We start from the raw sequence: 13,140 nt of genomic DNA, 5'->3' as shown, positions 1-13,140 counted from the left end.
CATATAGCGTTTCCTTAATCTCCCGAATAAACTACCACTCACATTCAGATCTTCCTGGCAGGGGCTGCTTCTGGGGGAACCAAACAAACCTCATCTTCACTGTCCGTCTCCATAGCGCCTCATTTTTGCGGTTTCCTGGACCCTCCCTTGTTCCCACTCGGGGGGCAGAACTGTTGGTCACTATTCTGTATTCCGAGGGCCTTCACACCTACCTCAACAGCACTGCTCCTGCTGCACTGTGGCTCATCCGTCTGCATTTCCTGGGGCCCCCACTAGCCTGGGAACTCTGGGGACAGACACTATGTCCTTTTCATCTCTTTATTCTCTGAGCCTAGCACAGTGCAAAGTAGGTGCCCAATACAATTTTTTGCCAAAGAGCCAGCAGTGGAAATGCAGTGACTAAGAGGGAATAGAGAGAAACGGACATATTCCAATCTTTCTAGAAAGAGACCTGGGGCTGCTACTCCAGATGCTGTCACATGACAGGTTTACATGATAGAACATCGGTCTCACCACTCATCTGCTCAACAGCCTGCAATGGCTCCCTACTGTTGTCCTCCCCAACAGGGCCTAATTACATAGATGGCTTTTAAGACCCCCTGTCATCTGGCTCCATCCCCAGAGGCAGTCAAGCCTCTTGTTCAGAGTCAGTTTTGGTCTCAAGGGCCTGGGTTCAAATTCTCACTCTGCCAGTTCCCACCTGGGTGATGACAGGCGCAAGTTACGTAGTCTCTCTGGCGCTAGCTTCCCCATTTATTACATGTGCATAATAATACCTCACATCTATAATTATTTCGAGAATTTAAAATCATGCATGGTCCTTGTGAATGTACTAAAACCCAATGAACCGTACACTTTAAAATGGTGAATTTTATCGTATGTGAATAATATCTCAAAAAAAAATTAAGCATAGTGTCTTTGAAAAATAGAATGGTGTTTTCATTGTTATCAGGGACGCTTCCCAAATGGCCCTAGCACACCAGGCCAGGCACACGGCAGGGACGCAGTAGATACTGATGGAACAAATGTCATTGTCTAGGACAGGTATGTGAGGGGTGGGCAGTGGTGGGCACAGAGATTCCTAGTCCCGTTTTGCATCCCTCTGGAAAGGAGGCCTGAAATATTCTCCGTGGAGAGACGGCCTCAAGCCCAAGCGAGTGGGGCCTTTGGACCCAGCCGCGCCCACAGCTCTGGGAACCCCAGCGCCTCTGCCGCTGCCTGTCGGTCCCAGGTGGCAGAACCGAGACTGGCAGATCCTGAGCCACGTGTAAACGGAAAACACTTAACCCAGGCGGAGGAACATGTTCCTATGTTTATCTCTGACTCTAGCTGTATCTGACGTTCTGGGAACTGACCTCAGACAGAATCTCCACGCGCCGGTCAAGGCCGGGCTGCCGGAGCCCAGGCCCAGAGGGCGTGGCTTTTCCGGGCCCAGCCTCAGGCTCCGGGCCCCGCCGCCCCTCCCCGGGCACCGAGGCGTGTCCCGGCGAAGCGTGGGCGGTGGGCGCGGAAGAGGGGGCCCCATCTCAGCAAAGCTTAGACTGGGGCTGAGGAGGGGCTGCGGGGTATTTTCTGGAGACGCGTCTACGCGCGCGCAGCCCTGGGAGATGCCACAGCGCTGCGACCCAGGCCCGGAAGGGCCAGGCTGGGAGGGGGGCCGCCAGGGAAGTGCCTCAACTCTCCCCTCTCCCCCAGGGCAGGGATCAGAGCCCCTCACGCTGCAGGCGCCTACTCAGTGCTGGTGGCATAGAAGCCTGGGGAGCTCTGGCCGCCCTCAGTCTGGTGGAGGAAGCTTCTAGACCTGGGGCTGGCTCAGCCGTGTGGTCACGACGGGCCGGGGATGGGGAGGGCACTGGCGCTGGCGCGTGCCTTAGGTGGCTGACTCGGCGTGCCAGGCCCGGCGGGAGCCAGGGGCGGATCGGGGAGCGCCCATGCACCGACTCAGCCAAGGCCTAACGGCCCTCACTGGAAAACCGAGGCGACCCCTCCGGGCACTGGGGTCGCCCCCACACGCCTCCCCAGGAGACGTGGAGTATGTTTCTGGACTGAGACCCGCCCCCTGGAAGGATGCACCTTCAGTAGAAACAACCTCCAAGCCTCTGGGGTGGTGGTGGTGGTGTCATTTTTGCACACGTCCCTCCCCACCTCCGCCTCGCATAGACCCTTCTCAAACGGATGCCACTTGGCTTCCGGAACCCTCTCCCTCCCCCAGTATGGAGACCCCTGAGGAGGGTGGGGAGTGGGGGACAGGCGCAGATGGAGACGCACGGCCGGGACCATCACTGGCTGTCGCTCCCCAGGTTCCCAGCATCTGGAGCCGCGTCCCCACGCCCGCCACGCGCGCGCACACACACAGACTCACACGCTCACACAGACACACTCAAACCCGTGCGCAGACCCCGCCCGCGGCCCCGCCCCGGCCCCTGCGGGCGCCCCCTCCTGTGCTCGCGGCCCCGGCACGCAGTCCGCCCCGGGCGGCGGCAGGCGGCCGCTTCGGGCAGATTTGATTTTCCCGCAGCCCGGGCGCCCCGGAGCCCGAGCCCAAGCCGAGGAGGTGGCGCTCGCAGCCGCGTCCCCAGCCCCGCCGCCGCCCGCGCCGAGACCCAGCGAGAGGCAGCGCAGCCCCGGCGCTCCGGCCACCCCCACCGCCCGCGCCCTCCGGCCCCCCACGCCCCTCTCCCTCTCCTGCACCCCTTCTGCCCCCGCCCGCAGCGGCAAGCCCCTCTCCCCTTGTCCCTCGCCACGACTCCGTGCGTCCCTCCCGGTGCCCTCTCCCCGCGCCCCCCGCGTCTCCCCGCTGCGCCCCAGCTCCCTGGGCGCCTTGCCCGTCTCCGCTGGGCCCCCAGCCTCCTGGTCGCGTCACTTGCACCCCCCTCCTCTACCCGCGGCCCCCGCACCCTCCGCCCCGCCTTCCCTCTCTCACTTCCCACGCCCCCTCTTCGCGCTCGTCTCTCCGCCCTTTGCCGCCCAGCCCCGGCTCCGGAGTTGGGGGAGAGCCCAGGGTTTCAGTTGCTCCGGAGGAGGCGTGAATCGCGCAGGGAGTGACTAATTTGGGGTGGGGGGCGCGCTGGGCGATGGAGCAGCCCGAGGACATGGCGTCGCTGAGCGAGTTCGACTCCTTGGCGGGCAGCATCCCCGCCACCAAGGTGGAGATCACCGTGTCCTGCAGGTGAGCCGCCCGCTGGCCGGGTCCCCCTGCCCCGCCCCTGGACCTGGAGCACCGCGGTCCCTGCCGCTCAGACCCTCCACGTTCGCGTGCCCCCTTCCAGAGTGTCCTCGCCGCCAGGACGCCCCCCGGCCTGTCCAGCAAAAGCCCCTGCCTAGCGGCCATTGGCGACGGCTGAATGGGAAGCCAGGCTTGGGGTCGTATCCCGGAAAGTTTGTACTCCGGGCTGTTGCTGTGAGGAGATGTGAAGACACAGGAATAGGGGTCCAGGCGCCCGAGTCGGGAGAACCGGGTAGTGAAAGGCTGTACCAGGGTCTTCGCACAGGCTATTTCTGGTCAACCCCTCCCCAGATCGAGAAAGCAGTGATTTGCCCCATCCCTCCCAGGCGTGCCCAGCCTCTGCCTTCTGTGCCCTCCTTTTCTCTCTTCTTCCCCTCCTTTGCCCCGACACTCTCATCCTCTCTTCCCCCACCCACCCAGCGTCCTCGACCCCAAGATTCTAAAGCCTTTCTTTACCTCCAACAACAAAAGTGAGTCTTGAAAAAGGATCAGATTGACTCATTCATACTGAGGTGTGGATAACTGATAACAACTTAAAGTGGCACCATTGAAAAAACAACAACTTGGGTACAAAATCTTAAGCCAAAGGACTAGAACACCGAGTGTAGGATTTGAGAGTCCAGCGGGGGAGAGGGAGGAGCGTTTTTGCGCACTAGCACCCCTAAATCCTCTGGTCACACAGGCTTTGGTGGTAACTTCATCTAAGAGCTGGGTCTCCCCCAGGTTCTGCTGTCTGAGGGGAAGGCTGCCCCAGGCCGTAAGGAGGTCCAGGTGGAGAAAGGGGGATTTTTCCCTAGTGCGGTCACCCTGTGCCTGGCCCAGGGTCACTGCCTTGCTGGGACAGTGAGGGCACTGTGGCCGAGGCAGGGCCCACCTCGAGGCTCCTCCTAGATGACATTCCCTCTGCCCCAAATGACCAAGAGCATTTCCAGAGTCCTGGCCGTGCCCTTGTTCCTACTTCCCACCCATCCTTTTCCAGGCCCCTCTTTGGTCAGACTCCCCTGCCCCCCACCCCGGTATTCCAAAGTTGTGGCATTGGGGAGGTGTAGACAGAGCCAGAGGAGCTGGGCTGGGCCAGGAGAGAGGGAGGAATTTGGTGGAGATTTGACGGGGAGTGGAAGGGAGGGCTGATGAGGTGGAACTCAGCTGTCCCGGTGCTCCAGGCCCTTCCGGGGCTCCTGTGATGACTCCCACATGTCTCCCCGGTGGTCCCACACACAGTGCTGTCAGAGTTATCTTCCAGCGCCATTTGCATCCTGCTGTTATTCTGCTGGGAGATTCCTGATGGCCCATTAGCTCCAGTCTCACCTCCTCAGCCATCAACAGCTGCCACCGCCTGCCCTCCCTTCTCCTATGGGGCGCACATCCCCGCGCCTGCCTGCCTGCCGCTCCCTCCTAGCCTTCAATCACGCCTGTGTCAGAGCTGTCTGGGGATCCTTCCCACCTCTAGGCCTCTGAATAGCCCATTCCCCATCCAGATTTCCCCCCTCCTTCATCTCTGCCAGTTCATGTCTCTCCATCCTGAAAAGTATGGCCTCATGCTCCCCACTTCCAGCCATCCTTCTCGCCCATGAGACACCCAGCCTGAATCACTGTCTTCTGTGTCCCTTGGGCCCTGAGTACTCAGCCTGGGCCACTGGATCACTCACACACTGAGCACTCAACCCTGAAGACAGCTCACATGTGTAGACTTCATCCCTCTTCCTCCAAAGCAACTCCGTAAGCATCTGAGGGCGGGGATCCCCACCTGACTCAGACCGTGAACCCTCTACACCAGTGGCAAGGAGAGGAGGCAGGGGACACATGGCCTTGTGGCTTTGGAGTCAGATGCCTTGAAATGGAATCTGCTCCACTGCTTGGGGCAAACCTTGAGCCTTAGTTTCCCCCATTTGTCAAGTGCAAACAATGAACCCATATTCGTTGAGAAACCTTATTCTCGGAGGCAGCTCACATGCGTGGAAGGGTGACTGGCTCCTAGCAGGTGCTTGACAAATACTGTAGGAGGAATTAACTTAGAGAGTAGAGGATTGTGAAGCATCCAGCATAATACTTTGCACTTGCTTGGCACACAGTAGGTGCTCAACAGGTAGCTACGATAATTACTGTAAGGCAGTAGTGCTTGGCCCCTCCTGTTTGCTCTCTGGAAGTGAAGGTGTCCAAAGGACTCCTAAGAGGGACCTAGGGATGCATCTGAATTCTTGTGGGATGTTGTTCTGGGATCAACCCTGGTGTCCGTTCCCTTTCGGGCGATATGATCCATCAGCCTGAGGAGGGCCTGTCCCAGGCTTTGTTCCTGCTCTTCTGACAAAGCCAGAGGGTGAGGAGGTGGGTCAGAAGGGGAGAAAGGGGAAGAGTCACCTGGAACAGAGAGGAGGTGAGAAAACAATCTGAAGGGGCTTAAAATTATAAATCCATCTCTTTGCCTCAACCAGGTCCAACTATCCAGGTTCTAGAACAGAGAGAGAGAGAAAGGGAAGAAGGAGAGAGGAAGATGGGGAGGAGGGAGAGCTGCACGGAAAGGCTTTCTCCAGCATATTCTACACTCAATGGTCAGCAGTTAATGAGAGTCAAGTCCTGCTCCCCATCTCGTGGTCAGCACCGACTGGGCCCCAGGAGAGGAGGCTAAGGGTGCTCCTGCCCTGAGCATCTAGTTGACACCTGCTGTTAGGCAGGGAACAGTAGGGCAGGTAGAGGGGGTTGATGGGGTGAGAACTCCAGGGGACTTCGGGATGGGCAGCTGGGGTTGAGAGGGCCAATGTTTGAGGGAACTGGAAACTAGCATTCCTGGGGCCAGTTCCCTTTCCTCTCTGCTCCTTAAGAAGGTCCCCACCACTCCCTGCAGCCCTAGGAGCTCTCTTCTCTGGCCTAGGGGAGGACCTGACCCTCCACCATGTCTATCCTACAGCACTCCCAGCTGAGCAAGGCTGCCTGTTACAGGGGCTCGGCTGAGCGCCAGCACAGAAGCATAGCAGAGGCCAGCCAAGCCTCCGCTGAAGGCAGATGATGCTGTGGCATGGACCATTCGGGCTCCTGCTTTGGATAGGGTATCTCTTGGGCTAATCTATGGTCTACTCTCAGACAATTGTTTCTACCAACTTTGGGAAACTCAGGGCTAAAGGTTATAGAGCCCCTGGCTGTTTGGCTCAGTGGTTAAGAATGTGAGCTATGGGCTCTGTCTACCTGGGTTCAAATCCCAGCTCTGCTCCTGTGACCTTGCTGGACTCCTTCACCTCTACCTCAGTTTCTTCATCCTTAAAAGAAGCATAATAATCCTTTTCACAGTTAGGAGGATTAAGTGAGTTAATCCATGAGTAGTTATTTATGGTGCTTATTATTTAACACCTGAAAGTAATGGAAAATTTGTTGCTGTAGCTGGGTTCAGGGTTTGCATGGGTCCTGGAGATCTGATCCATCTAGAGATTCTTATTTTCCCCCCAGCTTTGTTGAGATATATTTGACATATTGTGTACATTTAGAGATTCTGAGGGGTTGTTTTGGGAGTGAGTCGGGTAGATGATTTGTGGAACCAGAAACCAGCAGACATTGTAGAAAGTGTGAGCCACAAGCTTCTCCTTCCTCTGATGGTCTGTTCCAGAACTTTCCTGACTCTATTAGCCTCCCACAGACCCCAAAAAACTCATCTGTCCAGTGTCCCATTCCCCAAGGGCCCCACTCTCTTCCAGGTCTCTGTGTGTCGTCTGATGTGGGAATCTGGACCAGTGTGTTGGTTAGAAAGAGCGATTTGCATTTTTTATGTAACAGGAAACCTTTGCACCCCCGCAGGGTCCTGCTGGAAGAAGCATGCAGATCGCACATGGTGGGGCTCCGGAGACCCGGAGGGAGGGCAAGGAGGGACAGGCCAGGGGCAGTCGGTTGCTTAGCCCTGTTGGAATCTCTCAAGCAGCTGCCCTCTCCCGCCAGCTGGTGGGGGGGCTGGTGGGCAGCTGTTGCCTCCGCCCCGGAGACGTTGATTTCTGCTGTCTGTTCAGGTTGGCGTTTCGCTGCCCTGGGGCCCAAGGGGCAGCCTAGCTCAGGAGCTGTGCCCTGGGCCCTCGGAAGGGGTGCGACTGGGCTCTGAAAGCTTTCTTCTGACAGGCAGGGGGAGGGCGGCCCTGGGGAAGGGGGCCTGAGGGCAGCGTGGCAGCTGTCAGAGCCAGTGCTAGGAACAACTCCATTCAGCCATTGAGTTCGCCAAGGCACTCTTTAGTGGAGCCAGGGGGATAATCACAGTGGGATTTATTGAGTGCTTACTACACGCTAGGCACTTTACATCTGTGTTAGGCTGAACCATATGCCATTGCCTCTGCTCAACTGATTTTGACCTACTCAAATAACAATTTGGTTCCAACTAAGATTATTATATTAGTTTTCAATTGCTGCATAACAAATTACCACAAACCTAGCGGCTTAAAACAACAACCACTCGTTATCTCACAGTTTCCGGAGGCCAGAAGCCCAGACACAGCATGACTGGCTTCTCTGCTCGGGGTTTCTCCAGGCTGGAATCGAGGTATCTGCAGGGCCTCTGACCTCGTCCTAGGCTTGGGGTCCAAGCCAAGCTTGTTTAGGTTGTTGGCAGAATTCACTTCCTTGCAGCTGTAAGATCCAAGTCCTGTTTTCTTGTTGGCTGTTGGATTGGGGTGGCCCTGAGCTCCTGGAGGCCGCCCTCAGGTCCTAGCCACCTGGGCCTCTCACGGCAAGCGCGGCAGCCCACTTCTTCAAAGCCGGCAGGAGATTCTCTCCCCAGTCGGCTACTGCGGAGTCTTATATAAAGTGACAGTGATGCCAGGAGCGAGGAGGCAATGATATTCCCAGGTCCCACCCACACTCAGAGGCGGGGATTGTGCAGGCCTGGACACTAGGGGCCGGGAATGTTGGGGACCATCTTAGATTTCTGCCTACCATAATTACTATATCTTTTTCACCTTACAACAATCCTATGAGGTAGATAGCAGATTTTCCCTTTTTGCTGATTAGGAAATCAGGGCTCAGAGAGGTTAAGGGAATCCAAATTCAGTTTCCTCAGACTTCCCAAGGGCTTCTTGAGGTTGAGGATTGGGGTCTGCATGAGGGTCACGGGAGGAGCCTGACTACCAACCATGATAAATGTGGCCAAGAAGTAGTGCTCTCTCTCCAGGGATGGGAGAGGCCTTCCTTGCTCAGGGGTGCCTCTGGTTCTGGGAGACAAACCCAGAGGAACTCTGGGGAGCAGAGACCAGAGAGAGTCATCATGGGCTGGCAGCCAACCTTCCATGGCATCCAGACCACATGGTGGTAGCTTACCATCCCTTCTCTCCCAACCCACAGTTCCCCCTGCTCAGACCCAAGGCCATCGCTGGAGATGAGCTCTCATTGGGAAGAAAGGGTGAGGAAGAGGTGAAGAGAATAAAGCTGGAAGGCCTTGGGGCACAGAGGAATCAGGTTCAGTTAGGAATGCTTCGGCTGTAGGTAACAGAAAATTTGATAGTAACTCAAACTCAAAATACATTTATTTTTCACAAATCACAATGAGTCTGGAGGTAAATTATCTCAGTGCTGGTTTGTCAGTTCACTTTCCATCAAGGACCCAGCTATCTTTCTACTCTGCTGTCATCCAAGTGGTGGGTTTCATTGTTACAAAATGGCTGCCTCTATTCCAGCTATTACAACACATCCAAAGATGAGAAGCAGGCCATAGGGCCAAAGGCCTTTCTCTGAAAAGTTCTTTTTATCTGGAAAGCATAATCCCTTCCAAAATCTCTCAGCGGGCTTTCCCTTCTATTTTCAATAGCCAAAGCCAGGACTCATGCCTGCCTCTAGGTTAGTATATGAGTCAGCTTGGGCTGCCAAAACAAAATACCATACACTGGGTGGCTGAAACAACAGAAATTTATTTCTCACAGTTCTCAAGGATGAAATCTGAGATCACGGTGCCATCATGGTTGAGTTCTGGTGAGAACTCTCTTCCTGGCTTCAGATGGCCACATTCTTGCTGTGTTCTCACATGGCAGAGAAAAAGAGAGAGAGCAAGCTCTCTGGTGTCTCTTCTTAGAAGGGCACTAATCTCATCACGAGGGCCCCACCCTCATGACCTCAAATAACCCTGATTACCTCCCAAAGGCCTCATCTCCAGATCCCATCACGGTGGGGGTTAGTGTTTCTATGTATAAACCTGGGGGCTGCACAATTCAGTCCATAGCAACAAGAGACAGGAGCCTGCCTTCTCTGACTTCAGGGCGTCTCCATCAGATACCTGGACCAATGTGGATTCTGTTAGCAGGGGGAGAGTGAGGAATGCTTGCTGGATGGACAGCCATGGCCTCTGCCACAAGGAGCCTTTCCAAGTGACCCATGGCTGCCTGAGCTCCCTGGGGCTACAAGGGGCCTAGTGTTTCGTGTCTCTGAGGCCTGGCTCCTTGGATTTTCCTGCTGTCGGTGGACAGCCAGTGTTAGGTGACTGCGGACTGATTTTCCCAGCACAGCTTGGCTGGACCCCTGCCTACCTCTCTTCCTGCCAGTTTCCTGGGCAAGAAAAAAGACTTCCTGTGATTTCAAACATTGCGAGGTGCCCCTGTTCCCTCATATCATGTGCCTCTGCCGTCCTAGCATGGTGCCCGAAGGGCCCAGGAGGAGAGCTGCATGCCTTTGGGTCTTGAAGAATCCTGGGCAGGACACTTAAAGTCAGTGCACTTCCTGGCTTACCGTCTCTGAAACCTTTGCTGGGTCACTTAAGTTCTCCAACCTCAGTCTCTCCATCTGTAAACTGGAGGGAAGTACTGGTCCTGTCCACCTCCTATAGGATTGTTATGAAGAAGAAGAGATTATGTTTGTGAAGTTCTATATAAACCAGGATGTGCTGAATAAACTCAATAATGATAATAGGTACCAGTAACTGAACACTACTGATGCATTCATTCATTCAGTAATTGATGTTGATCCTCATTTGCTATTGAGAGTCTTCTCTGTGCTGAGCAGTTTGAAGTGCTGAGAATATGGTGGTGAACAACATAGAGAAATTCTCTCCTCCTATAGAACTCACATTAGTGGGGGGTGGGGGGGTGGGGGTGTTAAACAGGAGAGATCTGATTGGCCTTCTAAAAAAATTTCTCTAGTTGCTGTGAAGAGAGTAGACAGGTTGGGGGTGGGGAGCGCCAGGAATTGAAGCACATGACTAGGGAGGAGGCCACTGCAGCGTCCACGTGAGAGACCATGGTGATGGTAGCGTGGCGAAGAGTAGACAGATTTGGGCTGTGTTTTTGGAGTTGAAACCTTTGAGACTTGATGAATGGGACAGGAGGGGCACAAGGGAGAGAGCAGTTGAGCGTGCTTCCTACACTTCTATTTTAGGCTATTGGCTTCACCACTGCACGAGGCGGGTATGACCCCACGCCCAGACGAGGAAACTGGGGTTCACTAGCTCGTCCAGGGTCACAGAATCGCCATATGGCTGCGTGGAGATTCCAGCTTGGATGCCTCTGAGGCCAGAGCTCACGCCCCAGTGTGGGATGGACGATTATTACAATAATTAATGATAATAAAAATGCAAATAGCCCCAGGAAGGAGAGCTCTCTAAGCCCTGTGCAGTTACTTTTCCGACCTTGGCGAGGTGGCTTGGCAGGGAGACAGTGCCCGCGGGCGAGGAACGGGATCTGAAGGGGAGATGGGCGAGTGCCAGGGGCTGGGTGCCAGCGTTCCTGTCCTCTGCGGCTCCCTCCTCGCCTGGCCTGGGATTCCTTCTGCCCGTTAGGGCGGGGAGTGGGACAGGAGGGCGTGGAAAGCCCTCCAGGTCTTCTCCTCAGCTGTTCTTCGGGAGCAGCCCATGAGGCTGGGGGCAGGGAACGGAGGGTGTGAGTGCCAGGGGGCGCTGCTGGCCCGCATGGGCCTGGGGAACCCCTGGGTTTGGGTAATGGAGGCGCTCCCTGTGGCCCCTCCAGATGGGCCTGGGCTTCAGCGTGCAGGCTCAGTGCACCCCTGGCAAGATGGGTGACACGGGGCGCCCAGCTCAGCCCCGGCTGCCTGGCCTGTAGCGTGGGGACAATGTCTGCCTCCTGACATTGATATTCAGGTGAACGGGGTGTCCAGGTTAAGCACCCAACCAAGGACTGGGTGCAGATTCTACCCTGGATGAATGTCATCCCTCCCCGCCCCCCCCACCCCCCCCCCCCCCCCCCCCCCACCGTCTTTGCCTGCCTCGGGGGTTGGCCAGATGATTGGTGTTGAATTGCTCCATAGAGAAACGGGGTGTTGCTGGCAGGTCCCTCAGGCCCACGGGGCTCTGTGGGCCTCCTCAGGATTCCTGTTCCTCCCTGATGGTGGCTCCCCTGTGCCCAGTCTGCTCCCCTCAAGGAAGGCCATTGAGCCAGATGGGCAGTGGCGGACGAGGGCATGTGGGCACTCAAGTTCCTACTCCAGCCCAGCATTAGGGGCAGGGAGGGGAGAACATGGGGCATCCCTAGGAGCCATTCACTCTCCACAGACCTTTAGTGAGCACTGAATGTACGCCAGGCACTGAATTGCAACTCACTCTGTGCTGGACACTGTTCTCACTGTTTTGCGTATATGAACTCTACTAATTCTCTGAAAACCCCTAGGAGAGAGGGACAGTTATTACCCCCACTTTACATATGGGGATACTGAAGTGTAGAGAGGCTTGGTGAGGTCATACAGCTAGAAGGGGTGGAGCTGGGTTTTGGACCCAGTGAGGAAGCTCCAAGTCTATGCTCTCAACACCCCTCAGCTTTTCCTAGAGGTAGAAGGGATGCTCAGGGAGGGTTGTGGGGAAGAAGATAAACCATCTTTTCTTAACCTTTTTAGCCTCGTGAGCTTCTTCGGGAATCTGATGAAAGCTCCCCAGAAAGAATACATCCATCTGTACCAATATGCCTCAATTTGCTTAAAGTTTTGGGGGGGTCCATGGACCCCTGTTAAGGACCCCAGGTGCAGGAAAAGCTGAGGGAGAGTGCTCTTAATGTTTCCTTCTGTGCCGTAGGCAGAGTCATTGCTTGGTGCATCCGGGCAGCATTCGTGGGCTTTGTTTAGAGACAGCCAGGGAGGTGTGATGGTCAGTTCACCAGCAACTCAGCCCAGGGGCAAGCGAGTCTCCCCTCAGATGGGGCTCCCCAAGGGCGGGGCCGCGTCCCCCTCAGACTGGGGCTCCCTGGGTTTCTCCTCCTTTCTCTGACTGAAGAGCCCCAGCTTCTACCACTGACTCTCTTAAGCCTCGCCGATGGGAGACTGTCAGCCTCAGGTCCCCTCCTTTAGCACCAGCCAGGAGCTCTCATTTTGGCCTTCTAGCACTTTCTCCCTTTGCTGGGGCCTTGGGGACCTGAGCTCACGCCCAGTGCGTGGTCGTTCTCCCGCTGCGGCTGAATTGGAAATGATTCCTCGGGGAAGAGCGGGGAGGGCAGGGGCCCCGGCTCTGCTTCCCCAGCCTTGATTTAAGGAACAAAAGAATCCAAACTCCAGGCTGCTGTGTGGACAGCTGAAGGGTTTTATGCTCTTTTGGAGAAAAAATACATTTTCTGCTTATTGGAAAAGACTTCTCTTTGAGCTCTCCAAAGATGGAAAGTGGAGAAAAAGCACTTATGGTCCGGTCTTTCTGTGCCTTTGTGGTTCCGGCCCTGCTTCGGGGTGGAAGACCTGGTTTCCTCCCCCAGGCTTCTTCCTGGCTGTGTGTCTGTGGGTGAGTCACTCACCATCTCTGAGCCTGGAGTGCTCAGTGGATCAGGGTGAGGATCATGTAAGAGCCTTCAAGTGCTGTGTGTGCGTATGTTGTTGCGGTGGGGGAAACTGAGGCCCTGACACCTGCTGTCCTGACATATGGTATTTGGACAAGTGCCATCAGGAACACAATGTGTGTGTGTGTGTGTGTCTGTGTGTGTAGTTTGTTTAAACATGGCTTCTGGGGCCCTGTCCAGACCTACAAAACCAGACTC

The 13,140-nt window shown here is 55.7% G+C and overlaps 1 protein-coding gene across 2 annotated transcripts in view; it reads left to right on the top strand.

The window, feature by feature from the left end:
* The first annotated feature begins 2,319 nt into the window (after positions 1-2,319).
* Positions 2,320-13,140, top strand: part of CPNE5 (copine 5) — an 86,007-nt gene continuing 75,186 nt past the window's right edge. The window contains exon 1 of one of the 2 annotated variants that reach the window (XM_023624852.2): positions 2,320-3,169. In XM_023624852.2, coding sequence (XP_023480620.1) covers positions 3,075-3,169 — 95 coding nt within the window. In that variant the 5' untranslated portion in view covers positions 2,320-3,074. The remainder of the gene's footprint in view (positions 3,170-13,140) is intronic. The other variant, XM_023624851.2, reaches the window with a different exon arrangement.

This window comes from Equus caballus, chromosome 20 (assembly GCF_041296265.1).
Source record: "Equus caballus isolate H_3958 breed thoroughbred chromosome 20, TB-T2T, whole genome shotgun sequence".
NCBI lineage: Eukaryota > Metazoa > Chordata > Mammalia > Perissodactyla > Equidae > Equus > Equus caballus.
Note: the sequence above shows the minus strand (reverse complement) of the source record. Positions and strands in the feature narration are given on the sequence as shown.